A 26,278-nucleotide genomic window follows, 5' to 3' on the forward strand; every position below is an offset into this window, starting at 1 on the left:
TGGGGGTGGGCGGGGAGGCAAAGGACTCCCACACCTTTAAAGCATTCTGTTGACATTTTTTTTTGGACCCTACTTTCAGGCTGTTAGCAGCAAGGTTTTTAGGGAGACTGGAGCTACGATTGATCCCCATAAAGAGCAGAAGGTGCTCCCTGATTGGGGGGGGGGGGGGGGTTGGGTTTCTAAATGAGCAGGGGAATATTGGAGGGTAGGGGGATGTTAGGCGTTGATATTATTGACCAGTGTTAGCCAGTTACCGTGCCAGGCAAACCTGAAATGTGTTGCTCGATGACAACTTGGCACTGTGACGGACAGACCTGAGAAACAAAGAATCAAGATGTTAGATTTTCTACAACCTGTCCAGCGGCACAGAATCCCGTCGTATACTACAGTTTGGTAGCGCAGTCTGTATCAAGTCCAAACATGATGCAAACATCTGAGAAGGTTTAGAAATGTACGAAGTAAAAGGGTTGAATGAAGCTGAAATGTTAGGGCAGGACTACCTGAGGCACTGACTCCATCCTGGGCCGATTTGCTCCGTCTTTAGGAACCCCGTTATGTCCCGTGTTGTCCCTCGGTACGGTCCAGTTATCCTGAGTCCCTTTACTGCAAAACAAACTGAAGACAGTCGCCAGCTGTGAGTACACACTCTAAAAGAACCAAACATGGAAGTACATGGAACTAGCCTTTCTCCAGTTTTCTATATCAGGACAATAATGAGGATAACCAGAGGTAACCAAGGTAACCAGAAGAACTGCTGATGTGTAGACGCAGAGAGGATGGAGGGTTTTTATTGGGGACTCACCTCCGTCTGTATCCGAACATGAGGAAGAGCACACAGAAGATGATGCAGGCGGTGCCGATGTGGATGCCGATGACGATGCTGCCCAGTGAGGCCTCTCCGTCCCTGCACTGACACAGACTGTTCCCTCCTGCAGACACACACACACACACACACACACACACAACAAGGTCACACACTCTGTACAATCCATCCCACAGACAGAAGCAGCGCGGCGGTGGTCCTTGTGTGGAGGTCCGTCTAAAGATAGAACCTTTCAGAGGAAGTGTTTCTAAGGTGTTTGAACAGGAATAACACGACGAAGAGCATCGATCGATTTTTACACATTTTTTGAATAATGCAAAGAATATCGTCAAACTCTAGCAAAGCACCTTGAATGCCTCTGAATATTTATTTTGGAGACACAAATGATCAGATTATGTTCATAACTCTGACTAGAGATAGAGCGGTTAGATCTGGTCTGACATTTAGGGCGTCCTTCTTTTTTCCTTTTACAAATTGAAAATGCTGGAGAACGTCGAAGCATGTTCTTATTGAATTTTTTGGGATTTAATTTTTAAGCTTTTATTGGAGAGTTAGGACAGGCAGGAAAGGAACCACATGTTGGATTTGAACCCGGGCCGCCCGCTTTGAGGACTACCGCCTCCCTACAAGGGGCGTGCACACTAACCACTAGGCTACCGGCGCTACCTGTGAAAGCGTTTTTGTGGTTTAATCTATCTTCTTCTTGAATGCATCGTGCACTAACTTCCTGTATTTCAATTCGATCAAATTTTCTTTCTTTCTTTTTTATTTTACAGGGACGTTGCATATTAATAAACATTTCGGTAAATAAGCCAGAGTTAGCCAAAAGGCTCATTTTCATCTGTTGTCCCTGGCCAGATTTGATAAAAGGCTCCTTAAAAAAAAAAAAAAAAAAATCTATGTTTTCATAGTTTTCTATTTAAAAAATTCATCTGATGGCTGTTCTAAGTGTCTGACAGGATTAGAGAAGGAATCCCTCCAGAGATAGACCTTTTGGTTAAAGAGGAAGATGTTGAGCAACAACTACCACAGCTAGGATCGGTTCCAGCCCCCCGCGACCCCGAACGGGAAAACCAGTACATATAATGGATGGATATATTTAGTTACTAATTAAAAAGATCCCACTTTGCATTCACAGTGGTGATAAAAAACATGTTCAAAAACCGCTCACCTGCAGCCGGGTCGCTCACACCTTCCTCCGCCAGTGACACCAGTCTCTTGGAAAGGTCGCTCTCCCCGTTTCCATTGTAGGCCACCAGTTTGACTTCATACACGGCACCAACGTCTGAAACAGAGGCACACAGACTTTAAAAAACATCGTGTCTGCAGAGGATTGATTTCTCCTTCATGCACAAAAAACTAAAAATCTGCTTTAGATGTTTTGGTTGAATGAAAGTGCAGATCCTAAAAATGAGAGAGAAAATGAGTTTACTTGGAATAAGACGATTAGCGAACAACTTTGACTTTGTGCATTGATCATTAAGTAACAGAACCTCCCCGTGTCTTGACTCATTCCTGTGATAAATATCTTCTTTCTGGACTTATGAATCATCTCCTATGAAACCAAATAACCGTTTCTGGTTGATGCTGATCGTATTTCACGCCGTCAATTCAACTCAATCAATAAGTGGCAGCGACCTGTTTCACAGAATCGTCTTCTTCTTTGAAACTTGTCTGCTGCTGAGAGCGTCTCGACGAATGCTAACGGCGCTGTTAGCTGATAAACTGACAAAGTAATTGTCATGCGGCACACTGCCGCTTCAGACATGATTATTATTGATCAGATCAATATGTGTTCAGAGGATCCGCACACAGTGACATCACAGGTTGGAGGATAATAGACCGAGTCATTCTGGAACACCTGTCAATAACCTGCCGCTCTTCATCCTGTGTTCACACCTCAGCCTGGCAGGGAGAAGCATTTTCACAGAGAGGGGGAGATGATTTATGAAGACGTTTTTAAGACTAGAAGAAAAAGCACAGAGCGTCTTCCATGTTTCAATCTGGTTATTTCTGTGTTTTCCTTCCTCTCGACGCTTTTTTTTTCATGCAAATTTAGGACTCTAAAATCTCGGACTAAATGTTTGAGTCACTTCTTGTTAACTGTAGGGTTGTTTCCTTCTTCCAGAAATGCATCCATTTATTCTCAGAGCATGTATGCAAGTTGTTTTCTCTTGAAGGTTCACAGAGAAAAAACAACACACATTTATCCTCAAACTTGGAAATGCTGCGCCCCCCCGGGCAGCACACCATCAGTCTCTGAGATTTTCCCCTGCTAATGTCTGACTCTACCATGCATGCCAGTTCACTTTCTGTTTGTCCAGTTTGCCACTTTAAATACGAGGTAACATCTCGGTTATTTTCTCCTGAAGGTGCGCCTTGGATCTCAGAGAATAAACCGCTCTTTGCATGAAAATTAGCGACCTTAATTTTGGAATGGCTGCCCCCTCCACCACTAGCCTAAAACTTCTCAACACGGTCAAAGTTTACAACCTATGGTCACACTGAAACCCGAACATGAACAGACCCCACCCCAACAACACTCACACACTCAGTGTGGAGTTCATCCTCCTCTCTCCTAACCCCCAACCTCTCTCTTTGTGTAAGAATCACTTACTGAAGTACTAAATACATTTTTCTACCTGTGCAATGTCTAAGTGCAGGTTACTTTTCCACTGTGTAATACTCCGTCTGCTGTGAGATTGATTACAGTTTTCTGCTTACATGCACATTGCACATGTGCAGTAAAAGGCGAATCATCTTTTTGTCTTTTTTTTTAATACAGTTTAATGACAATATGGCTTTTTTCCTGTTTTTATTCTATTCCATATATATTGGGGTGTCATAGGAAATAAGTGGCACTACTGTATTTTAGACGCCTGCAGTTTTCCTACAGTTTTTCTGGAAGTTGATTCAAACTCCAAAGAGTCTGTGGGTCACACTGGAAAACACTGAGAGTGTTGAACGCTCCGTGGATTGTAAGCGATGGTTGACAGCTTCGTCTAAAATGAAGAGAGCTGAGGGAGCCTCGAAGGAGCTGCAGCTGATTTAATCCATTTCTGACACAACAGAGAAAAACTGACTGATGGATCGTCAGAGAGAGTGACTGACCTTTAAAATATCATCCTCTGACAATGAAGAGATCTACGGGATAGAACTGTGACGTCTCTGCTCACTCTGACTGTCAGCGAAGTTTTTACATTTTCTTCTCATCCAAGTAGATTGATAATATATATGAGTCGGCTGTGTGGCAGCTGAGGCCCTTTTGTGACCAGGATTAAGTGCGTTGTCATGGTAACAGGTAGTGAGCCTGGTGGGGCCACTATGTAAACAAACATGGTGGAGAAACAGGCGATGCCATTCAGGGTGAAAGTGAGCTATAGGTGGAAATATTAAAATTTTCATTTCCATCGGAAACTCTGGTGCTCATTTATACTCTATGATATACGAGGGGTGGGGGGGGGGGGGGGGTGTGTGTTTTAGAGTGTATTCATTCATCCTATTAATGCATATGTAACTTGTTATGCATTTGTACATATTCACTAAGTCTGTTTGTGTTCGTGTTTGTGTCTGCAGAGCATCCCTGAAAATCGACCTCTGTAACTTTAGACAGCCAAACCAGAAATGTTGTTTTTATGTTCAGCTGCAGTGAAGCAGGCCGTATGTGTTCACAGCCTGAGAGACCGCACTGAGGGAAGATTGTGTTTCTCCTCACTCGTTCGTGTCTGATGAAGGGCGAGGGTCTGAATCGTCGCATGTGGTGATAAATTGCCATTAGATGTTAATTGGAGGTTCTGGTGGTTGGACTTTGTCGCCCTCGGTCTTTGTTATATTTCTGGAGGATTTTACCCTCAAACCTCAGACTCACCCAGCTTAGTGACGGTGTGGGCATTAATGTGACAGGGCAGCTCTATCTGCCCCTGGAAGTCGGCGTGCGGGACCCTGCGGTAGGACAGTCTGAAGCCCTCGGCCTTGCCCGCCTTGCTGGGGAGCTCCCAGAGGACCTGCACGGCGCTGGTGTTCATCACCTTGGTGAAGAAGGTCGGGGCGGTCGGCACTGAGGGAAGAAATAATGACGACGACGTCAGACAGAGAAGCACTTTGAGGTTTCCTCAGAGGAGACAGAAACAGGTTTAAAGGCTGACAGGTAGAAACAGGAAAGACAACAGAACACAATAAATAGATGAACGTTAAGACAATGAAACTTTGGATACCATACATCTCATAAAAAGGACCTTAAAGAATATAATTTCTAATTTCATACCGAAGTAATTTCACAGCTGAGGACGTTTATTGCATGAAGAGATATAAATATATAAAAAAGTCATAATCTTGATATTCTCGTTTTACATCCTCATAAAAAGGCTGCTCTTTATTGCTCCTCTCATTACAAAGTTTGCTCCTAAAAAGTTAGCTGGAATTCATGAAAGAGTTCAACTGTTGGTTTTGTTACATATTTTTACACCACTACTGTTTATAAATGACAGATTGATTCGATGCACAAGAAGAGCAAGAATTTTCTAAAGCAAGCACACGTTGTCAGGATTCATTTAACCTGCAAACAAGCAGGACTGCTGCACCCTTCATGTTTTTTTGTTCTGATTTTAATGTGTTTTTTTTTTTCAAACAATAAAAAAAAGAGGCTGATTTTATCCGTGCATGCAGAGAGAGTCTTTGACTCGACACTCAATCAAGAGTTCATGATCTGCAGCTCTGCACTGTGACTTTTTTTTAACACAATATTTATGTCAACCAAATAAGGAGATAAAGATAATTTAAATAAAACATCAGGAAACATGTTTGAAGAATGATGTGCCAGGTGTTTTGAATCAGTCTAAATCAAGTAAACATGCCATAAATCACACAGTTGAATCGTTGTGAATACACATGTTTCCATTAGTTGTTTAGTGGTCTTACCGCCCCCTAGTGTTGTAGCCACCACAGTGCGGGACTGCTGGCTGGCTCCCAGAGGTGAGTATGCCTTCAGGTAGAGGGAGTAGGTGGTGGCCGGCTCCAGGTTGGCCACATCGTGTTGGAAGGTTCCTTTACTGATGGCCTCCTGCAGCTCCAGACCGTCCGGCTCTGAATCAAAAAACGTCATTTACGTTTATTTCTTCTATCATCTGAAATATTTCCCGCTGCAGACTCGAACCGTTCGCATGACGTCGCTCACCTCCGATCTTGCGGATGTGCAGCACGTAGCCGATGATGCCCTCTGTGACGTTGGGGGGCGGCTCGGTCCAGGTGATCTGCAGGGCGCTGGTGGACAGGGCGCCGGCCGTGAGGCCCTCGGGGGCCGCGGGCAGGTCTTTGGCCTGGGCCACGGCCAGGCGGGCGCTGGCCTGGTTGGTGCCTGCGCTGTTCTCGGCGATGCACTGGTAGATGGCCTCGTCCTCGGAGCTGATGCGGGTCAGAGCCAGAGTGCTGCACGGAGAGACGGATAAATCAGTTCACTGTCAGTCACATCTACCAGAACGCCTAACCACTGATCCCTCACGGACTCTAATGGCGTCAGGTCTGCCGGGCTTGAGTGCACGGGTCTACGAGGGCTTGAGAGGGTTTAAAAAAAAAGAGTAATTGGACACATATCATGACATCACACTACTCGCAGACTGACGCCAACAACAACCCTCTTCCTACTTCCACATCCACTGTGTAGCTCAGAAGATAAAACAGGCCCGTGCTGTGTGGTTATGATATACTTTGGGGCCAAGTGAACTCAATTCGGACCGGGTCCCTAATGTGAAACCACCCTAACACCAAAAGAAGTCATGAAAAACATCGGAATCGGCAATTGGCCAAATTGTTATTTAAAACACCGCTATAAGTATCGGCTCTGGTTTTCACAATGGGTGCATCTCTTCTGTTCATTTAAATACAGTTGATCTCACACTTCTGGGAAACCGGGCCAATTCTCCCGCTCTCATCAGGGGCCACAAGAGACCCTGGATTGATCTTTATGAAAACGTGATGACTCTTGAATCCAATACTTTACTCATCCCAGAAAGGGAGAGTAGAAAGAGCCACCTGTTCGGACCTGAGGTGGCTCATTCTTGCGAAATGGAGTGTACACGATGTGTTTCATCACGGGGGGTGGGGTGTGCTACAGGGTGTGATCTCAAGCTTGCACTTTAGGTTCACACACACCTAGTACACACTATTAAAAGAGAGTGTGAGGAAGGCTGTAGGATCACAGAGATGTGACCCTACAGCTCCTAACGTACAGCCGCGACCAATTAAACCGCCAGCATGTCGTCTAATGATGCTTGGAGCTTGGATCTTGTTCCTGTTCAAACAACAAATAACTATGATGCACAGAGAATATGCATGTTCACTTTATTCACTAAATGTAGTCATGCAGCTGAACTGTTTTGAGGTTTTCTTAGTAGTGAGTAATGACTCTCCTCCCATCCTGAACAAAAGTTAAGTTAACAAAACCAGCGTAAAGATGTGTCACAGTGAATGTATGAATGAAATAAATACATTAAATACATGATCTACACTTTACTGTATTTAATACCTTAAATACAGTAAAGTGTAGATCATAATCAAATGGATTAACCACAGTCACACTGATCTTTAAGGCTCCATCAGCACCCGCTCCTGCAATCTCTCTGTGCAGTGCTGCCATCGTGTGGTGCAACTGGGAACTGCATCGCTCCAAAAAAAAGAGGCTCCTCTTTACATGAGAGGGAACAACACAGACTGAGATCTCACAGAAAATCACAACCTGCATCTGATAGGACTCCTGCTGCTGCTAAAGGAAATCTTTCCACGTATGGATGTGCAGCTGCATAAACCTGTGAAGTAACCTGCTGGCATTGTAAATGAAGGTTTTTATACACACATCACGTCGGCCCGAAGTCGGAAGGAGAGACATGAAGGAAAAGAGGCAGCGTGTGCACAATCCCTCCATGCATCAAAAATACTACCAACTCGAGCTTCATCACATATTCTCTAAATGTTAGATATTTTTATAGAGTCAATTTTCATTTATCAAAATGTTAAATGCTGCAAAAGCAACTCATTATTTCTGAATGAATTCTGTTTTTTCAAGTAAAATATTTTTTAATTGGGCCTTAATGTGCAATAACTTGACTGTCCGATTCTGCACTTTTTGTACTTAATGTTTGTCATTAATTACATTTTTGAATTATCGCAATATCTGTTTATATTCCTACATTACTTGCTTACTGCGATATTGTGTATAATGGTAACTGTAATGACTGAATTTCCACGGGGGATAAATGATTTCTTATGCCTGATTCTTGATTGTGATCCGGCGTCCGCTGTGGCCTCAGAAATCACTCACCTGTTGTTGTTGGTCAGCTTCACGTTGTGTCCCGGCATCAGCACCTTTCCGTTCTTCAGCCAGATCAGGTGCGGCTCGGGGACGCCCTGAGCCACACAGGTGAACACGGCACTGCCCCCTGCTGGTTTGGACACGGACTGCGGCCACTGCAGGAACTCAGGAGGAGCTGAGGAGGAGGAGCAGCAGCAGAGAGGAGGGAAGTGAGAGGAGGTCACATGCTCAAGAAACACAGAGCTGATGTGTGTCAGTCTGTTTGATCTTCATTAGATAGTAATTATGGCACTGAGGAGTTCTGAGTGTCGAAACGACGGAGCGATGAGTCAGAAGACCATCGAGAAACACATCAAGGAGCAGAGAAGTAGCAGTAACACCCACGGGTGCTGCTGAAATGGTTTGGAGAGTATCGGATTGAGCAGCAGGCTATGGGCCTATTATCGTTGCAAAACTGCATGTTTTGTTTTGACTGTGAGTCACACGCTGAGATATGGATCCACAAAGCTGCAGATCAGAATAATTAACAGCTGAAGAGCTGAAAGTACACACAAGTCATGAGGTATAACTGAGGCGGGCCTCTCAATCGGCTGTCCGTTTACACAACTTCTGCAACACCTCTGCTGTGCTACATCCACAAACCAGACCTCTGAGTCGAGGGTTTGTTTGCCCTGAGCTCAGGCTCACAGGTGACCTGAGCTTATTTTCATCAGCCCGGCCTCGCTGGTCACTTGATGGCGTGAACTGAGGAGGTCATAGCGTCAAAGTCATGTGTGCACAGACAGCCGATTGAGAGGCCTTGAGCAAAAACACTCAGATGTATCAGCCGTGGAGAATTATATTCACATTTATAAATAGGTACATGTGCAGTGTTAACCCTAACTCATACAGAAGACTGACGGACATTTTACTTTTACAAATTCGTCTTTAAAATGAAGCTAACGACAGCTGCTAACCGCTCAAGACATCAAAGTCTTTTTTTAAATAATTAATAAAAGGTAAAAAGGTCTGGATGATTTTTCAGAGGCTTCACGATTTGACAAGAATTAACATCAAGCAAAAAAATATTTTTATCTGTGATTGAACTTTCTCATCTGGAGTGTCTCTTCACACCCCAGACGAAACACACACACACACACACACACACACACACACACACACACACACACACACACACACACACACACACACACACACACACACACACACACACACACACACACACACACACACACACACACACACACACACACACACACACACACACACACACACACACACACACACACACACACACACACACACACACACACACACACACACACACACACACACACACACACACACACACACACACTGCTGGCCCCCACCCGGTCCGGATTGCCCTCCCCCTCACAGATGCAGGGTTCACTGCTCCTTCTGACACCACGTTCAATATCACAGGAACAATACACACATGCATATATAAGATTGGAGAACGGCAGCGCAGGGTCTTAAGCCTTAACAACCCCCCCTCCACACACACACACACACACACACACACACACACCACGCTCAGCATCTCATTGATCTACTGACCTAAACACCCGCTGTGACCCCCCCCACACTGCACCCTCCATCCATCCTCTATGATCCAAAGGGTGTCGCCCCAAAATGACCATTTCAATAAGAACGCATTCATCACGTCAGCTGCCGGGGGTCAACACACCAGCTCTGGAGGTTCAGGGACTTTTAAAAAATATTTTTATGCGAAAACACAACACATGAAAGACGTGTTTGTACCTCTAAATATATTGAATACGCAGGTCATCTCCTTTATTATAAAAAAAAAAACGTATACATGTGTCTTTTTACCTCACTGAACGCAGGTGTTGCTGGTGTAAGGCTGCTTTGTTAGGGCTACTTTGTTTGTGTTGCAAAATGATTGTGTTGCATCTGAAGTAACCTATTAAGAGAAAGTCCCAGAATATCAAACGAGGCTGCAGTAACCTAGCAACGACCCTGTTTGGCATGTTAGAATGGCAATGGTGTGTTTGAGGAGAGTGATGCAACAGCTGTTCATGATCTAAAATAACATCTTCCTCTTCAACAGAAAGGTCTTATCTCTGAAGGGAAACTTTCTGCAATGCTGTCGGACACTTTGAATAACAACCTGAGCCTGTAAGGGACAAAAACAAGAAGTTTGAGTGGACGCTCTTTGATGGATTGAGATCTAACCTGCAGACATTACAGCCTGTTTCACTGCACTCGAGCTAAAACAATCACTTGGAGAAATCCAAAACCTTTTATTGTTTTAAGTCATTTAGAGCTTTAAATATTTAAAAATAGTCCCCACGTTTAATTTAGTAAAAAAAAAAACAACGACATTACCCTTTGAAATGTGCAAAAATACCAAAACAAACCAGCTTAAAAACACAGTTTGGATCGTAAACGTTGTTACATACATTTTAGGCTATCAGTCTCTCTCGCTCTCTTTGTGTGTGTGTGTGTGTGTGTGTGTGTGTGTATGGTCATTATCCATCAGAGCTCGTCTCTGTCCTCCCCTTCATCTGTCCCCTCTCCTGCTGTCAGAGAGAGTCATCAGCTGATCCATACTCTGTATCGATCACTGATTCTGTTGACCTTGAGTTTCACCTCGTCTTATTACGTCTGCTCCCTTTTGTTTGTGTGTGTGTGTGTGTGTGTGTGTGTGTGTGTGTGTGTGGGTGTCTGTGTGTGATTTATATGAGGGAGTTTTTGGTTTTTAGGTTATATAGTTTAAGGGATTAAATAGAAAAGCACATTCATGTTTGGAACCAAAATGTTGCCAATGTATTTGTGCAATTTAGATAACCTGCAGGAGTTTGCCTAAAATGTGTGGTTGATTAAAAACAAGAAACACCTGGTGTCTAGGACGTCTTTCTTTGTTGTTGGTTTATCAGAAACTGGTTTGGATGTCTTTTGATATTTACTAGTATCGTATTGAAGTTTAAAAATGTAGTATTGTGACACCTCTTGTTACGAGATATCAAGCAGACAGCATCTCACCGAGGTGGATATCAGTTTAATAACAGGATGCAGAGTCAGCGCCAATAATGACGCCAGACCATCATGTGCAATCTGTGACGATCACAGAGCGATTATGAGAGGAAAAAACTGTTTTTTACTTTTTACTGTTTTCATTTTTTCACATTTTAACACAAAATCGTGCTCACTGGCGTCCTATACCGATCAAATCAAACTGTTTTATGTTGAATGAATTGTCAATTAGTGTGATCGATTTGAAATCCAATCTGTCCACACACCCCTGGTATCAACATTTTGTACGCTACACTTTCTAAAACAAAGTGTGAAGTATAAAATGTGAGAACATTTGATGTGCACGGATGAAACCTCTGCAGCTCCTCTCGTCTAAACGCGAGGGAGAGGTCACCGTATTCAACACACTCTTTTCCAACATGGCCCGCCCATCCTTTGTGTCTCCCCCTACAGGATGACACCCGGGTTGCCCTCACCCCTCCGCTGGGATGCTATCCATCATCCGGCACCTCCTTTAATAACCCTGAGTCCACGCCCCCTTTCCCAATACACCTCCCTGTGTGTCCATCCTGACTCCGCCCCCCTACTCCTCCTCCACCTCCTCCTCCTCCCTCACTTTGACCGTTTTCACTGAGCCTGGATCCTTCTGTCGGGGTCAGGGGGTCTGAGGTCAGGGGTGAGGGTCATCCACCACCCCCGTCATGCACCTTGCATCCCGTCTGCCCCCCCCCCCCCCCATCCTCATCTTTTTGTCTCTCCTCTTATTGTCCCTCTGTCCTGAACCTGACCGTGGACTCTCAGACAGACTGTGTGAAAGTTCAGACCTCTGCTAACCTCCACACACACACACACACACAAACACACACACACACATTCACTGTGAACTTGACTTCACAATAACAATTCAAACAGCTTCACTACGAGTCGTCACATTGTCTCTGCACACTTGAACCCTGAGCCGCTCCAGCTGTTATTGAGGACATGAGTCATGGAGACGGAGCGAACCTTTGACGCAGAATATTCTCTTATTTTATTTTAATTCTTGCATCAATTATCTGTTGAACATTTCAAACCCTGTAACGGTGTCTGTCTCATCTTGTCTCATCTTATACACATTCACCTCTGCCTGTTGCTCTTGATCCACTCATCTGTAACTTCACATTAAAACACAAAGCAGGAGCGTGCATTGTATCTTCAATGTGTCTGCTGTCGCTTCGCTAAACTGCCACTTGTGTTCACGTTCGATTCACTATTTCTCTACAGTTTCTCATCAAATCTCCAGATTTAGTTTTTTTTCTGAGGTGGGTAAATCTCAAGTTTAAGAAGCAGTCGGGGGTGAACTGTCATTTTCTTTTCTCCTGTTTCTGGTTCATTGAGGGAGTTGGGTTGAGTTCTTGTGTTTCTTGTCAGGTGAGGTGGTGTTGTAGAAAGACATAAAGCCTGAAAGCACAAACATCTGAATTCAAATAATTCAGCCTTCTCTCCGCCCTTCTGCTTCTGTTGTGTCCGACTCTTTGAGCGGATCAATCAATACTTCTCTCTGTCACTCTCTCTCTGTGATTGGCAGGGCCTCTGGTGATGCAGGGGGGGGGGAGGGGAGGGGGGCTGATCTTTAATATATGCATTAATTTATTGATCAGTTTTTCTCTGTTTGGTGTTAAGAGAGAACAAAGAGCTTTTATCTGACAACATGAACACACACACAGGACAAAGAATCCAGAGAGTTAAACTGTTCAGATGATCTGCAGCAGAGTCAGAGCCCAGTTTAGTTTGAGGTCAGAATACGATCGTATAAATCTTTAATGAGGCCTTAAATGATGCTGAATCACTGCAGTCACTCGGCTCATTTTCCAATTCTAACAGCGTCATGCAGAACGGTCACTTCAGTCACATCACTGCAGAAGATTAGGAACACTGTTGGATGAACATGGAAACAGTGCAGCAACAGAAGCAGGCGATCATTTCACCTTCAAAGATGAGGATGTAGGTTTGAGTTTCTCTCTTAACCTTAACCTTGATCATTTCACTTGTCGAGCGTCTTAAAATGTCTTTATCTAAGTTACAAGTTGCCACACTACGGCATGCACGCCCGAAAAAGACAAGCCCGTAAGACAGGGACATTCTCTGGGCTCCCTGTCCCCCTTTTGCGGAGCTCCACTTCAACAATAAACTCTGTAAATAAATGTGAATGGGATTGACAAATCACATCCTGTTCCAAGACACTCAAGTGAGTTGTTCTTGTCTCATTGGTCAATTTATTTTGCTTATTAAAAGCAATTAAGGCTCGCCTTTTTGTTCTCATATCTTGAAGTAAGACGTTTGTTTTGACTTTTCTGATAAATATGGATTACAATTATATTTATAGAGATATTTCTGACTAGGAATTAGACAAATGGATGTAAGTTTTTGCAGTTTATAATCCATAAATTAAGTTATAGATTATATAAATGAATCCTTTAGCTAGGTAATATGTTGAGCTTTATGGTCGTTTGAGCACTGAAGAGGAGTAAATAAAGTTTTATTGTCCGGATGTGTTTAAAGAGTTTCAGTGCTTTTCTGCAGATCAGATTCCTACATCGTCATCGTCAGAAGTTCTGCTCATTAAAAGAGGAAACATTTGTACACTTTCTGTCTCTTCCTTTGTGGTGTGTGTGTGTGTGTGTGTGTGTGTGTGTGTGTGTGCGCCCTCTGACTGTGAGAAGGTGAGGATGCTAATTGATCCGGCCTCAAGACGGCCAATTAAACCTCAGCTAATGACAGGTAGAAATAACAGTGTGTGTGTGTGTGTGTGTGTGTGTGTGTGTGTGTGTGTGTGTGGCAGGGTGATGATGGATGAGACCTCGTCACATAGACCCCCCTCACCCGCATCACACACACACACACACACACACACATGGGTGTCAGTGCTTAATTGTTAGTGAGGAAGTGGACAGTGTGTGCATATGGATGTGTGTGTGTGTGTGGGGGGGGGGGGGGGCCTCGCTCACCAATTGTGTCAGCATACAGCCCACCTCCCACCCCCATCAAACAGTCAAGGCCAAAGGTGAGAAGAAGGAGTGCAGCGCCTGATATTGACCCCCTCCTTCCCCCCCTCACCTCCCCCCTCTTCTCATGGAGGTGAGGTAGAGAAGTGATTAAGGAAAGGCTGCAGGAGACGATGTGTGAGGTGTCCAGTTTTAAGAACAATGAGAACAGAATGATGCTAATGAATAATCTCTCCTCTGCTCTTATGTGATGATAAAATAAACTTAAAGTCCAGCGTTTTAGAGTAAAGCTTCTTTTCCTCTCGGTTTCATCTCTGTGTTCACCTCTTCCAAAAAAACGACCAGAATATCTTTATCTTATTTTAGATTAGCATAAACACCGTAAACAAGGCTGAACTACGGTGGCTGAGAAGGGCAAACAATCTGCAACGTCTGAAATGGTCAACATTAAGAAACCGGTGCAGCAAATGTCCTAGACGCTTACATTTATCTTCAAACTATGCAACTTTCTAATCGATTAAATTCACTTCCTCGCCGCCCTGACTGTCACCCGTCAATACTTTTCCACTGTTTTTCAATTTGCATCATTTCTGAATTTGCTGCATAAATTTTGCCCCTGTACACAGTGTGCACGCAATAACCACTAAGCTACTGGCGCCCCCTCCACCTTACTGTTCATTCGCTTTTGTGCCACTTTGTTGATGTTGTTGTTTTTATAATTTCATTACTTAATTCTTGTCAGCAGCAAATGTTAATTTAAAAGCAGCGCATCAGTTCACCAGCTTCAATGCTGAGAGAAAGTTTTTGGCTAAGTTTTCTGCTCTTTAAGACGGAGAAGTGTCGCTCAGCCTATCATGATAGTTTTATATCGAAGACATTTGCAGACATTTTTCACCTGCTAGTCAAACATTTTCTGAGAGGGAAGTCGCTGAGGGAAATTAAGTTCAAATGTTGACCCCGTGTGAGCAAATAAGTGCTCTTACAAACGTGTTTCTGGGGGTCAAAGAGTGCGTCTACACCACCAATAAGTCACTCCATACCAGCCCGACTGTACTGGTCCCCTAAGTGAGTCCCTGTTTGTGGCCTTACCTTGTACCACGAGTCGCCCGAGCGCCGTACGTCTCATCCTGGTACCCGGTCGGTTTGCAGCGCACACGTAAACACCCGAGTGCTGCAGAGAAACATCTGAGATCATCAGATTCCCCGTCCCCAGAACCTGGATCCCCTCCACCCCGATGGAGCGTCCGTCTGAAGGACACAAACAAACAAAGACGGTTAAAACTGGAACAACTTTTCTTCCCGTGATTAAAAACTCTACAAGAGTTAGCCGAGTGTACCGAGCCTGCTCCAGGAGACGATGGGCCGGGGGTTTCCTGTGGCGATGCATTCCAAGATGGCCGTCTGGTGGACTGTGAGGGTCAAATTCTGAGGACCGGACAGGATGACCGGCTCCTTGTAGGTCCTCGAAGCTCCACCTGGAGGGGAGGAAGAAAGACAATAGAAGAAAGCGGATGAGATCAAGAAGATGGAGTAATAACAGACCCCGGCTGTAACGCTTTTGTTTTGAATACATCCACCTACCTGTGATGTTGAGGATGGCGTCGTGGCTGTAGCGAATGTTAGCGATGTTGGTGGCGACACAGCGGAACACTCCGGCGTCCTTCTGCCTCACACCGGTCACCTGGAGGACTCCCTTCGGCAGGAGGGTGTACCTGGAGAGAGAGAGAGTGAGAAAGAGAGAGAGAGAGGGAGGGAGGGAGAGGGAGAGAGAGAGAGAGAGAGAGAGGGAGAGAGAGAGAGAGGGAGGGAGAGGGAGGGAGAGAGAGAGAGAGAGAGAGAGAGAGAGGGAGAGAGAGGGAGGGAGAGGGAGAGAGAGAGAGAGAGAGAGAGAGAGAGAGAGAGAGAGAGAGGGAGCGAGGGAGAGAGAGGGAGAGAGAGAGAGAGAGAGAGAGAGGGAGAGAGAGAGAGAGAGAGAGAGAGGGAGCGAGGGAGAGAGAGGGAGAGAGAGAGCGAGAGAGAGAGAGAGCGAGGGAGAGGGAGAGAGGGAGAGAGAGAGAGAGAGAGAGAGAGGGAGCGAGGGAGAGAGAGAGAGAGAGAGAGAGAGAGAGAGAGAGGGAGCGAGGGAGAGAGAGGGAGAGAGGGAGCGAGGGAGAGAGAGGGAGAGAGAGAGAGAGAGAGAGAGAGGGAGCGAGGGAGAGAGAGGGAGAGAGAGAGCGAGAGAGAGAGAGAGCGAGGGAGAGGGAGAGAGGGAGAGAGACAGAGAGAGAGGGAGAGAGGGAGAGAGAGCAAGAGAGAGAGAGAGGGAGGGAGAGAGAGAGGGAGGGAGAGAGAGAGAGAGGGAGAGAGAGAGAGAGAGAGAGAGAGAGAGGATATAAACGTCATCATCTCCAGCAGGGAATTTTCCTGAATATTTCCTGCTGTTCTCTCGGCTGCTCCACACACTCACTTTTGTTTTGTGCGGGTGGGAAAGTCCCATAACTATTCGTAGAGAGGGGCAGAGGGGATCTAAACTGAGCTGCAGTGATTTAAATTGTTATCTGTCTTTGAAGCTTTCAGTTTTCACATCTAAAAACTAAGAAAACTGTATGCATTCTGCAGACTTTCATGCTCATAGAGAGCTGAAGTAGCTCCGTCCTGTTCAGTACACAGACCTGCTGTAAATATGTGTTACCTGTTGTCGGAGGTGTTGAGCATCACTCTGTCCCTCTCCCAGGTGATGTTGGCCTCAGGTACTCCGTTGATCTGACACTGGAAGCGAGCGACGCCCCCCTCGTCCACGGCCATGGAGGCCGGGTGTGTGTGAAACTTTGGAAGAGCTGAGAAACAAAAACACAAAACCAAACGTCAGACTCCTCCATGTGACACGTGGGGTTCAGCTGTTTACTGGTCGGTCTCCATCTTCAAATAAGGATTGCTTTGGCAATTTAAAGACTTGATTCTTTAGCAGACAGGGAAACAAAAGATGCTACCTGTATCATATTTATTATTTATTGATGATGCAGTCCAGAGGTTATGGAGCTCGATCTTTATACCGTATAATATTTATGCACCTTTGATTTTCAGACTCTTTTTTTCTCTGTCAAATAAAATAAATCAGAGCTCTTCCGAGATGATTTTTTTAAACATCTTAAGAAAAAGGACAAACATGGATCACACCATCTGCTGTTTCATGAATCGTTCTGATTTCAAAGCTCTCCAAGCTGTTCCAGAAAAACATTTTCTTTGTCTGATAAGAACTTTAAAAACAGAGATGTAAACAGCAATCGAATGAACTAATCCTTATGCACATTCAGCAATCTGTGCAGAACGATGTGCACATTGATATATTTCTTTCCATCTCAAGAGAGAGCAGCAACAAATATCAGACAGAAATGAAAATGATGAGGCAGCTATTGTTAATGAATCTGAATCTTTATGTTATAGCTTAGTGTTGTGCAGAGGTACACGGTGCAGAGTTTAACGTTGGATTTGAGTCATTTGAGCTTGTTTGAGATCTATTTTAAGATCTTTTCTGACTGCAAATTATAAATATTCTTTGAGTGCACATTCCTGCTCATCATATTTTTCTTCTTATTCCAAAGGCTTTGCGTGTCCCGGACCTTCACACGTGCAAGCTTCCTAATAACCTGGTGCCAATAATCAATAGGGGTGTATACCGAGGAGGAGGGCTCTGCAAATGAGAGAGCATCGCCATGGTAACTCATTGCATTGAAGTAAGACCTCCTCAAGATCGCCATAATTCTCCTGGATTACCCATAAACCCCTGGTGTTATTTGTTGGAGTGTTAGGTGGGGGTGGAAGGAAGGTTGTACTCTTAAGTGGTGCAGGTGTATGTGTGTGTGCACATGTTGCCGTGTACAGTAATGTTCATGCTGTGTAATTTATGGCTGTTTCATAATGAGAAGCTTTCGGCGAGGGGCCGTACAGAGCATCAAAGGGTCTGAGAGGTCCGAGGGGGGCTCTGGTTGCTGAGTTCGATGCCGAGGTGTTCACCGTGTGGAGCATCATTTATAACGGGGACTATGGGATGTTGTGACAGAGAAGGAGAGACGTGCAGAGACGACCTGTGGGACGTCTTCTGCTCTGTGTGCAGGTTTAAGACCTGTTGGTATAGTACGGTCATGGATATTCAAATGCCTGAAGAAATGACAAAATATACATTTTTGAACCGGAGGTTGGCGTTCAGTATCGAGAGGGAGGAAGGTCGACAAACAAAGAATTTAAAGGTTACTTTAGTGATAGTTGAGCAGGAGGAGAGAAATCATGTGTCATGTGTCGTACAAAATTAATCCAAAGAAGGTCAGGAAGTTGGTGTAACCTGAAACACTTACATGCCAGGAGGACTTTGGCCTTACGGCTGACCAGCAAGCCGTAGCGGTTTTGGGCGGCGCAGTCGTACTCGCCCATATCTGCGTCGCTCCCATCTTTGCGTTTCTGAAAGCTCTGGAAGAAGAGCGTCCCGTTTGCCAGCACCTGAACCCGCTCACTTGTGGGTAAAGGAACCCCGTTTTTACGCCAAGTAACCATGATGGGCTCATCGCCCTGAACCCGACAGTCCAGCATGAGCGGGCGATCCCTGACGGCGATCACGTCGCTGGGCTCCAGCAGGAAGGAGAGCTCCGAGGCCAAACAACAACCTGAACACAGGAGGAGAAAAAACATTAAATCAGGGAGAGAAATGTCTGAAGGTTTATCTGTTTACACAGGAGTGCACTCAGGTGTGTAAACATTAACCCTTTAAAGCATCCTGAAGGCCGGGAAAGAGATTGTAAAGCTAACTACAGAAAACAGAAAAGGTGTTTATAGACGAAACATCAGCTTGAATGTTTTTAAAGAAATCTAAACCAAAGATTTTTTGCATTTTTTTACGAGTGAAAATGTAAAGTCATAGACACATCAGAGATCATGAGTATCAGATGCGGGGAAACAGGCTCTACACTCAGCACACTGGTGGATCAAACATGTCCAAATCTGTCCAAATGACCTCGATTCAAAACGTATTTCTAACCCCTGACAGGTTAGGTTAAGTTCTGACAACATTACAGAAAGGCTCCCCACGAAGCAGACCTTTTAGTCGATTACATCACCCTCCCTTATTGAAAACTGTAATTCAACCTCTGCTCCTTGTACCAGAACACAGGAGTTGCTGGTTTACCTCTGATTTAGCTGGTTTGTTTGTGTTCTTGTTTGAATTTGGTATGTTCACTAAAAGGGATCTGACACAATATATGCCTTAAGGTAGACCAGCAACACCCAAGGTGATCTACAAGGTAGTATGACTCTTTTTTTATCAATGGAGTCTGGTGATTTTGAAGAGAGTGATGTAACAGCTGTCTCTGGTTATTAAAATCTTCCCCTTGAACAAAAAGGTTTGTCTCTGTAGGGATGCTTTCTCTAACATTGAAGAACAAACTGAGGCTGTCAGTGACAAAAACAAGAACTTTTAGTGGACACACTTTGATTGATCAAGGATTGCATCACAGCCATTACAGTTTCACCACTGCAGGCTGAAGAAATCTACTGGAGAAATTTAAAAACTGCTGGACCTATTGGTGAAACATCTTAAACAAAAAGTGCCCAGGTTTAGGAATACCCCTTAAAGAATAAGTGTTATTGCTAAATTGGTTAGCCTGTCATACAAAATCACTATAAGTTCATGTTTAAACATGCAGTAACTTGTGTGTGGGAAAGCAACCTCACGCTGCAGGAGTTTTCTGAATCCATACATATTAAATTTATGGTGGATCATAGAAATCCAACCATTTTTCATCACAACATCGCACATCCTATGGCTCCAGAGACAATGGCCCAGGGGGAGGCTTCTCCGTTGGACACCCAGCCTCAGGAAACCTGACCCAAATTCTCAAAACCCCTCAGTCAACACCAAAAACCATTTGATTTGATTGATGGTGCATTTGGTTTTGCAGCCCATAACGCTTTTACTGAAGACGAGCCACAATGGCGAGTGAATGCCAGCGAGCCATCCAGCCAGAGAGGGCCACAACAATACACAAGAACACAGGCCAGGGTTGCAGGGGTCAAATTAGGAGAGCCTCCATTGTAGCCGGAGCCGATTGTGACAATAGTGTTGTGAATATGCTTATTTGCACCCAACCCACAGCAACCTCTGTAAAAAAAAATCCACCCCCAGCCACCCTGCACCCAAGGGCACCATCTGCCCCTTCTTATGCATCCCCTCCACCCCTCCCATCTCTTCCCATCCTTTCAGATCCATCTCCGAGGTGACTTTCCCATGCCACCAGAGCTCTCCTCGTCGCCCTTGTCCCCTCTCCGCCGTGACCTTGGTGACACTTCCCGTCTCCTGCATCTATTTTGGTGTTAATGTCCTCACATGCAAAGAAAGAACCTTGAACTCCAGCAATGGCCGCGCTCCTTCCCAGCTGTGAGGCTGGAACAATCGCAGCTGCACTTGAACCTGCACCATGACTTATCAGTGTCACTGCAGAGTCTGGCATCTGTTCAGTCCAATACGGCCTTTACTTAAACTCCTGCAACATGTATTGTCAACCAGCCATCAGGCATCACACCCCACACACAGCAGCATGCAGATGAACTTGACTTTGGATTGTCTAAAGTTGCTTTTTGTTCAAGTTCTTTCCCGACCTGAAGGCCAGCAGATGTTTAATAAAATGGTACATCAATATCAGTACACATTTGTCTCTTATTAAAGAACAAATAAACCATGATGTCTTCAGATGTCTTATCAATTATATCTAAACGTAACAAGTGACACCACTAATGGTAAGATCCATTTCAAACTTCAGCTTTCAGCTCAATGCAATAACTTTACAATGCTTAGTGGGGCGCATAGCACGGAAATATCGGATAAAACATTTAAACAGTAGCAAAAAGTTCTGGAAGAAGTTGGTCTTTTAAGAGTGCCAGTTACTCCAGAAACTCAACATTAACAATGCCATGGTTTTGGTATTAAGTGCACATTAATGTTAACTTAACTTATTTGTAACTTCTTCTGTTTAATCTTTAAATAATGTTTCTTCAAGCTGTCAGAAAATACACATTTGTGAAATTTCACTTAAAGGCCTTATAACAATGTCTGGTTCCTCCAATATTTGTCGTACCACTGCACATTCAAATCAGTGTGATCGTCAGAAACTGGAGCAGGAGTATCCTCAACCATGTTTGAACCCACTGCTTTTAGTTGAAAACAATTTAGCCTCAATATTTTAAGGCTTCCTGATGTTTCAAAAACTGACCCTCACACACTTCCTTTTCTGTCCTCTGGTTATTTTTTTTTGCAGTCTGGGAATAATCAACTTGAGAATGGAGTTAAAGGACGAGAACTACTCCCAGATTGATATCTTCCCTTGAGCGCAGATATCACTTCATAGAGACGAATTAAAACTGAATTGGCATCTCAAGATAGTCCTTTGGTTCCAGGATTGCATTTTGGCCAAATTATTCCTCGTTCATACAACCAAAACAGGCTCAAAATGTATTGATCATTACTTCAAGTCAAACAGAAACCAGACAGCTATTGACATAACAAAATGTGTCCCTACTAAAACAAGATATGTAGTAATAAAAAGCTCAGCTCAAAACTTAGAGAACTAGTTTGTGAAATCAAGATATTTTTGTTAGAGGAAGATCATTGCATTAATTATTATGTCCCCGCACATACAAATACCACAATGTTGTACAGTCAACATTTTAATATCCAGCTGATATTCCTTTGGGTATGTGCAGGTTGATGCCTCTGCTGACTATTTGGTGTAGTGGATAAAATGGTTCTAGGGTGTAATCGGGGCCACTCAGATTATAGGTAGATTTGTAAAATACAGCCAGGGATCTAACCTACATCCTGAACATAGAGCTGAGCTCCCCCCTCCTCTTAATGATCTCTGCCATTGGCTGCACTGATGTGTCACATCAAGAAATGAGCATCTGTCCTCCGTCTAATGAGATCTCCCAACCAGCAGATTGCAGCAGCAGAGAGAATTGTGGGTCCACTGGTCAGCTGCGTCTGGACAGGCTGATAGAGCCCTGAAGCCCCCCTCCCCTGAGCTTCCCCTCCCTCAGGCCTGGTAATGACATTCAGGGCTCCCATGGGGGGATTTGCGCTGCGTTCTGTGGCCACGGTTATTGAACACATGGTGTGGCAACCTGTGAGGCCTGAAGGGCCTGAAAACATGAGAGTGATGGAGGAGAGGCAGCAGCTACAGAGAGTCAGGTCAACACAAACATGGTTATGTCACACCTACATAACACTGTACTGCAGATTATAGCTGAAATTCCTGTCTGGTTGCTATTGGCAAATCTAAAGATAGTGTCTACTAGAAAGTGCAAGACTGAGAACAGACTCTCTCTTTTTCACTTTGTTTCATTCTTGGGCAACAACAAATCTAAAAAAAGTAAATACTATACTCAATTATATGACCCAATACAGCAGTAATACAGAACCCAATGTAAGCTAACATAAGCTAACTAAAGCTAGCCTGATACAAGACAAATTGAGGCAAAGTTAAGTAATGGATTATAAGGCATTAGTAGGTATAGTAAATTGGTAGGTTATAGGTTCTGAATCGGCAGTTTTGTGGTGACTCCCATTGCAAATGTCAACTTTATGCAGATGATACAATGATGTACTGAGCTGCATATAAACTAAAGTTGGTGCTTAACTGATTTTAAAAAGCTGTACAACCTTTTTGTGATTTACAAGTTGGTTTTAGTGCTAGAAGATGCAGCCAAAATTGAACATCCTATCACCACTTTATAGAGTCTGTGATTGAGTCTACAAACGTTTAAAGCGTATCACATCACATCGCATCGTATCTCAGTATAACTCTACAGAAATTGTAACAGATGATTCTCTGTTAAAAATGGAGGATTCAAAAAGGTGAACTGTTATAGATGTTATAGCCGTGCTCCAATTAAACTGCAACTTAAAGCAGTTTCCATCTAAACCTCTGAGGTTTGCTCATTGACGTATTGGCAACTGAAGAGGGATCAATCCCATCTTGTTAAGAATTCACATCTTAAATCCATGGATCCCCTCTGTATCTATACAGATAAAAAAAAATGTGTTTTGAGACTGAAAGGAGGTAAGAAAATGAGTTTAAAGCAGCTGCAGACTGGAGGAGTCAGATGCTCTCCCTGCACCCTGAACCTGCATGTGGTTTGATTAAGTGCATAGCATTCCAGATTGGACCGTTTTCAATATAGGGATCGGCCCATAATGAGATTTTTTGAAGAGGGTGGGTTGTCCGGCAACCCCCCACTATCACCCCGAGCCCCTCAGGGGTCATGAGAGAGTCAGGGGTAAGGAGGATGGATGTGTGTGGGGGTTGCTTGTGTCCAGTAGGAGCTCCTCTCCCAGCCCTTCACTGCTATTGTTTGCTGGCCCTGAACTTCACAGATTCCTGCCCACCCCCCAATAAAAAAGACGGAGAAAGAGAAGGGGGTTCTGATCACCATATACAAATCCTTTCATCAATTTATTTTCCTTTATCCTCTCTCCCGCTTTAGACATCTCCGTGTGAAAGGCAAGCTTGGATTTGCAAGTAGAATGAAAATGAGAATATTTCTTATTTCTGATCCTTTGCAAGGTTGAAGGCTTTGGTCAAAGAAAAGTCTCACATCTTAAGGTTTAAGGTTCAATCTCTGTTATTTATATGATCCATAGTATCCAAAAGTGCCCGAGTCTTTAATATTTTCCGTCAAATTTTCTTCAAAAGCTCACAATAAGAGAGAGCTCAGTGTCAAAATTGCACAAATATGTTGGCAATGCATCAGTCCTTAAATGTTGCCAACGTTTTTTTTGTGCAATTTGGACCGTGTGCAAGAGTTTGCCTGCAAGTCAGGAACTAAAAATAAGAAATGACCCAATATTTGATGCCTAGGACTTCCATTTTTCTGCCATGTTGTGAAAACAAGTATGAATATTGTTGGATTTTCTGGTATTATGACAAACCTAGTGAGAGATACTTTTCATTTTTTCACATTTATGTAGACATACCAAAAAAAGCTACAAATGCTGCAAAATGTGCAATATAATATGTCCTTGTCTCTCTAATTTCCCCTTGTTGTCCTCCCTCTATAATCTGATTGGAGGGAGCAGTTAAAGCAGTGATTGTGCAGTTGAAGATGGGAATGGCTGAGCAGGCATTAAAGCCCATCGCCCCGGGGCTTCCTCCTTTGTCTCCTAATGGGAGTAAAACTCTCTCCTTTCTCTGAGGTGGCCGAGTTTCACAAACAGGGGCTGTAAGGGGGGGGGTCTTTTGTTTAAGCTAAGTGCTGGTCAGTTTCTAAGTGTCATGTATCAAGTTCAATGTCTTAACACATATCATCTTCAGCTACTTCACGTTTGTTTAAAAGACTCCATGTGCAGTTTAAACAGTTCAAGACAGCTGGTTTTAAAAGTTTAATGAAGATCAATGTAGTCCAAACTGATGTTACTTTGGGAAATATAAACCTCTCTACATATCTACAACACTCTGCAGAAATGACTTTTAAAATGTTCAATACATTTTATTTGAGAGGACATCATTGTTACCAGGTAGTCTTCAGATTTGAGCATTCTTTATATTTCATGTTTTGTCCATCATGTTTGAAGGTTGTTTCTCTGTCACTGAAACTTTACGACTGATTTGACTTCCTGTTTTCAGTCAACACTTTTAAAGTGATCTGTGGATTCTTTGAGACAGATTTAGGAAATCAGATATTTGATCAAATGTTTAAATATGTGAGCCTCAGAAGCAGCTTTGTTCAAACCAGGACAAGGTCATGATACCAGATTTTTAAACTTCGAAACAATTCTCGTAAAAATGTTGTCGAATCGATTTCTAAGCCAAATCCTCCCTCCCCCAAGAAACAAGTTCTACAACTTTTTTTGTATTTTTCGCAAATTCTACTCCTGATTTTTTGAGCTTTTGTAACAACCACATTCCCTCCAATGGGGGATCAATAAATATTTTATCTTATTCTAGGAAAAGCAAACTCCTGCACTGTCTGAATTGTATAAATACATTGGAAATGTTTTGGTGCAGATTCTGAAGAAACTTGGCCGTCGATTTGTGCACTTTTGACAGCGCTCTCTCTGTTTTGCTCACTGCAGCTTTTGACTGGAGATCTGTAGTTTTGAAGTTAAAGCTTTGGTACTTTTTTTTAACAATTTGGATCATTAAAAGAGAGCAGAAAATAAGACGGTGTGAAGAGCATTGAGCTTGAATTTAAAGTGGGCTCAGGTTTGCCCTTTTTGTTCAGTCTCCTGATCTATCGATAACATGCTTACCCATGCACCAACTGATTTGGTCCCCATGGGTCATGGGCCCCTGTAGGATCTGCCATATGCATGAGGAGTTGGATCTCTAATGGTCAGAGCAGATTTAAAAAAGGTCCCCACCCACCAGCCAGGTGGATCAATAAGCAATAATTTGTAATGTGATGGAGAGGAGGCCTCGTTGTTTGTCCTGCAGCTTTAATCAGAGAGGCTGCAGATACTCGTATTAAAGAAATCTTATTAAACACAAAAACCTGACAGGATGCTCAGATTCACCAAACACACTGTGGAGGAGGGAACAGCCAGGTGAGACTCATCACTGTGCACCATCAGTGAAGGCCCTACTGGACTGATCAGACTATAAACTAATGGAAGAAAGGTAGTAGAAGAGGAAAGTGACTAAAAGTTACCATTAGGTCACGTGTGCTTTCAATCATGTTGCAATGACTCTAAATGTTAAAATGAACAATTTGGTTATTGGCGCAGTATGAATAAAATTATGCATAATCAGAAAACCTGTTTCTATCTATCACTACCTTTGAAGAACCATAAAAGAAACACGGAAGTAAAACACAAGTAACTTAAAACAGATGTTGAAGGTACCTTGAAACAGAAGCTAAAGCTACCACAAACGCACCTTGAAGGTTCTTAAAACTGAAGACAGAAGATAGGGAAAAAATGAAACCTAAAACCAAAGACAGATGTGAAAGGTACCTTGAAACAGATACACCCTTAACATTAAAACAGAGGTTAAAAATACCATAGAGCATTATGCTAAAGGGGGTTACCTGATAAGACACCAAAGGGACATTACAACTGAGGCCTAAAGTAGAAGTAGATGCTTAAGGGTACCTCGAAATGTAATCCAAAGTCCCACTAAGAGAGAGGCCAAA

The 26,278-nt window shown here is 43.7% G+C and overlaps 1 protein-coding gene across 1 annotated transcript; it reads right to left on the reverse strand.

Annotated features, from left to right (window-relative positions):
- Nucleotides 1-242: 242 nt before the first annotated feature.
- si:ch211-57n23.4 (immunoglobulin superfamily DCC subclass member 3) lies at nucleotides 243-20,456 on the reverse strand. The gene is made up of 14 exons (XM_061060258.1): nucleotides 20,291-20,456; nucleotides 18,460-18,765; nucleotides 16,800-16,944; nucleotides 15,710-15,840; nucleotides 15,466-15,603; nucleotides 15,218-15,376; nucleotides 8,136-8,301; nucleotides 5,997-6,247; nucleotides 5,741-5,905; nucleotides 4,692-4,880; nucleotides 1,995-2,108; nucleotides 803-929; nucleotides 501-615; nucleotides 243-314 (listed from the first exon to the last, which is right to left on the reverse strand). Exons 1-14 carry the CDS (start codon nucleotides 20,454-20,456, stop codon nucleotides 243-245), a joined length of 2,244 nt encoding a protein of 747 aa, XP_060916241.1.
- Between the last annotated feature and the right edge of the window lie 5,822 nt (nucleotides 20,457-26,278).

Source organism: Labrus mixtus, chromosome 16 (assembly GCF_963584025.1).
Source record: "Labrus mixtus chromosome 16, fLabMix1.1, whole genome shotgun sequence".
Taxonomy (NCBI): domain Eukaryota; kingdom Metazoa; phylum Chordata; class Actinopteri; order Labriformes; family Labridae; genus Labrus; species Labrus mixtus.

Coding starts and splice junctions, on each gene's coding strand:
- si:ch211-57n23.4 (XM_061060258.1), bottom strand. CDS start 20,456: ATGCAGGAGACGGGAAGTGTCACCAAGGTCACGGCGGAGAGGGGACAA. Junction 8,302..15,217: donor CGGGCGACTCGTGGTACAAG/GTAAGGCCACAA, acceptor CCTCCTCCTCAG/CTCCTCCTGAGTTCCTGCAG. Junction 930..1,994: donor TGTGAGCGACCCGGCTGCAG/GTGAGCGGTTTT, acceptor GTGTGTCTGCAG/GAGGGAACAGTCTGTGTCAG.